The sequence below is a fragment of the Manis pentadactyla genome, chromosome 10 (assembly GCF_030020395.1).
Source record: "Manis pentadactyla isolate mManPen7 chromosome 10, mManPen7.hap1, whole genome shotgun sequence".
NCBI classification, from domain to species: Eukaryota; Metazoa; Chordata; class Mammalia; order Pholidota; family Manidae; genus Manis; species Manis pentadactyla.
In genome coordinates, this window is record NC_080028.1 from 128,110,263 (window position 1) to 128,113,362 (window position 3,100).

Genomic DNA, 3,100 nt, shown 5'->3' on the forward strand with positions numbered 1-3,100 from the left:
CCCACCGACCCCCTGCCTTCCCCAGCGCACTGTCCTGAAGACCCCAGACCTCCCCCAGAGTCCCTAGGGGCACCTCCGAATGCCTTAGGCCAGTGTCCGAGGGGACAGGACACAGCAGTGCAACAGCCAGAAGATGCAGAGGCACCCTTGGGGACCCTATCCTCTCTGCCCGGCCTGACATCAGGCAGGACACCAGCACGCAGGCCAGCCAGTCGGCTCCCTCAGCCGGCCACACGCTGCAGCCCAGGCACACACCATGGCCAGGCGACTTTCCCATAGCGTTTAATGACAATCTGCTCACAGCAGTGATCCCTGGTTCCTGGGGCACTTTCCCATGGACCTCATCCCGCCCCAGGGTCTCCCCTGCTCCCTCCACTGGCAGGAAATACAGGGTCCTGAGGGACAGGGAAGATGGGGGTTCTCCCCATCCTGCGGGCCCCACTCTGGCCCCGTCTAGGGGCTGGGCAGCAGGGGGACATACTGGCGGATCCAGGACACGTATCTTGTCACACGGGTGTACATGCCAGGGTAGTTGCGGTGGCCACACAGTTCGCCCCAGTTCACCACCCCCACCTGGAACCAGGTGCAATTCCAGAGGCACACCAGGGGGCCCCCAGAGTCCAGCTGTGGGAGAGACAGCATTCAGCAAGCAGTTCCGTGCACCCAGGCGGGTGGGCCCGGAGGGGATAGAGGAGCCTGGGAGGGGTGGGCCTGGGCCCCACCTGGCAGGAGTCCCAGCCCTCAGTGCCTGCGCACAGCATGTCTTCCCTGTTAATCTGGCCGCTGCTGTTGGAAGAACCCCAGTAGCGCTGGTCACAGAGCTCGTTTCCCACAGTGGGGACCTCCACCTCCTGCAGGTGGTAGGGCCAGGGCAGTGGCACTGTGGGGAGGGGCCGGGTGAGAACCAGGTGGTCCTTCGGGCACTGCACATGCCCCTTCCTCTCCTCGGGCAAATCAGAGCCCAGAACTGCCTGCCCAGGCAAGCACCCAGCTCCTGAGGTCGTTCCAGAAGCTTCCTATCCAAAGCCCAGGAGTCACATCCCATGCCGGGGATCCCAGAAGGTCCATAGAGTGAGCCACTCTGTGTCAGACCCAGCCACCACGGCCCCTCACGCTTCCCCAGGACCTACAGTTGTCTGCGATGTTACCCCAGCCGGTCACCCGGCACATCTTGTTCTCAGGGACCTTTAGGGAGGCGGGCGGGAGGGTGACCGGGTTGACTTGCTTAGAGAGCACCACGGGGGTCATCAGCTTCATCAGGGCGATGTCCGCGCCCCTCTTGGCAGACAGCCTCACGTTGAACTTGGGGTGGCGGATGATCTGGGCCACCTTGAGCAGCTGGTCATTGGCGCGGGGGCTTCAGCTGGCCGAGCTGGACCCTGAAGGTGCACGCCTCCAAGTTCCCCCTGGGGAGGGGCCGCAGCTCCTCAGAGGAGGCTGGGGGGAACCCTGCACCCAGCTCCCGGCCCTCTGCTCCCCACCCCACTTGCGTGAGCCACGTGGGCTGGGGGTACTCACGGCTCAAAGCAGTGGGCAGCGGTCAGCACCCACTGGGGGTGGATGAGGGACCCCCCACACTCATGCAGCCACCAGCAGTGCCCCATGTGGTAGAGCCTCAGGCTGACCTGCCACGGGTAGCGTCTGGCGGAGACATCACAGCCTCCCACGATGCCCACCTCATGTCCTGGGCCAGGGGCTGGGGGGGCAAGTTGGGGGGCCATGAGAGACCCAGACAATGATGTTCTTGGAGCCCAGCGGCAAGCAGAGCTTCACACAAGCGGGGTCCTCAGGCTCCCCCCAGGGCCTGTCCTGGGAGCCCTGGGTGAGGTCAGGACTCACCCGGTGTCATGGGCAGGGAGCCCCCCAGGCAGGGGAGGGTCAGGATCAGCAGCCACAGCATCTGGAGAGGCCTGGGGGGCAGAGCGTGGCCCCTGCACTGTGGACAAGGCACCCATCCCGGGTGCCCATTTACGCTCCCCCACAGGAAGTGGGCACAAGGAGGGGCCGACACACAGGGACACATGTTCGGCCCTCGGGGAGCCGTCCCGCGGGAAGACTCAGGTCATGGAGGCGATTTGGGGGGCTTGAGAAGCTGATGGGGACGGCGGTCCCTGCTCATGTTTCAGGGTGTGACCTCAAGCAGGGCAGGTGAACTTTAAGTGGCTGCTATTCTGCTCCTAGCCTGAGGCCTGGGAATGATGGGGACCCAGGCTTCTCGGCATGGTCGGGGGGTGAGGAGGATACGTTGTCCAAGGAGGAGCCCAAGGGAGAGGAGACAGGGTCCTCAGGCTGCAGGGAACCGTCTGGAGACCCTCTGGAGACCCGTGCACTGCTGGCCAGCCGCCCCCAGGCCACCTGCCCTGCTCGGTGTGTCAGGAAGAGGCTCCATGATGGGAGGGGTGCGCCACCCAACACTGTCTCGGCTCAGCCCCACGCTGCAGCATCAGGGGGATGCCAGGAGGCCCCCCAGCCCAGCAGGGGCAGGAACCCCCATCCAAGTGCAGGGCAGGAGAGCCTGGTCTCTTCTGCTCCCTTGGGCCCAGCTGCCTGGCCTCCCAGAACTACAAGAGGCACGGAAGGGGCCTTGGGCCTGAGACGCCCGGGGGCACCTGTCCCAGCTGCAGTGGACACAGCCTAGAAAGGTTTGCCTTCCTTCCCTCAAAGTGGAACAGCTTTGGCGAGCAGCCCCCACCTGTCCGCTGTTTCCAGTTTGAGCCCCAGGGGTCATGTGATGATCTATGTGAAAATGTATAAAGCGCAGCCCTCAAGGTGGCCGGGGGTGGCAGTGGTCACACTGCACCTGAGCCAGCAGCCTGGCCATTGGCCCTGGCACCCTCCTGTCCTCTCTGAAAGGCTGAGGGAGGCCAGGGACACGTGGCCAGTGTACACATATGCATTCCCGCAAACACAGATGCATGCATGCACGTGCCATCATGCACATAGTCGTAGGTAGATACTGTGTCTGTGTCTCTGCCTGGGACAGTGTCCACACCACTGTCAGACCTGCCCCCGTGGAGCCCAGAGCTCTTCTGCCCGGAGGGGTGGGTGGGAGGATCCCATCAGCTCCCCGCTCCTCCCATCACAGCCCAGCCCCAGGGGC

At 64.3% G+C, this 3,100-nt stretch overlaps 1 protein-coding gene across 1 annotated transcript; it reads right to left on the minus strand.

Moving 5' to 3' along the window:
- Positions 1 to 453: 453 nt before the first annotated feature.
- LOC118927507 (mastin-like) lies at positions 454 to 1,900 on the minus strand. The gene is given in 6 exon segments (XM_036915852.2): positions 454 to 624; positions 723 to 880; positions 1,131 to 1,356; positions 1,358 to 1,406; positions 1,519 to 1,696; positions 1,840 to 1,900. Coding segments are annotated over 6 exon segments (843 nt in total).
- Positions 1,901 to 3,100: the final 1,200 nt, after the last annotated feature.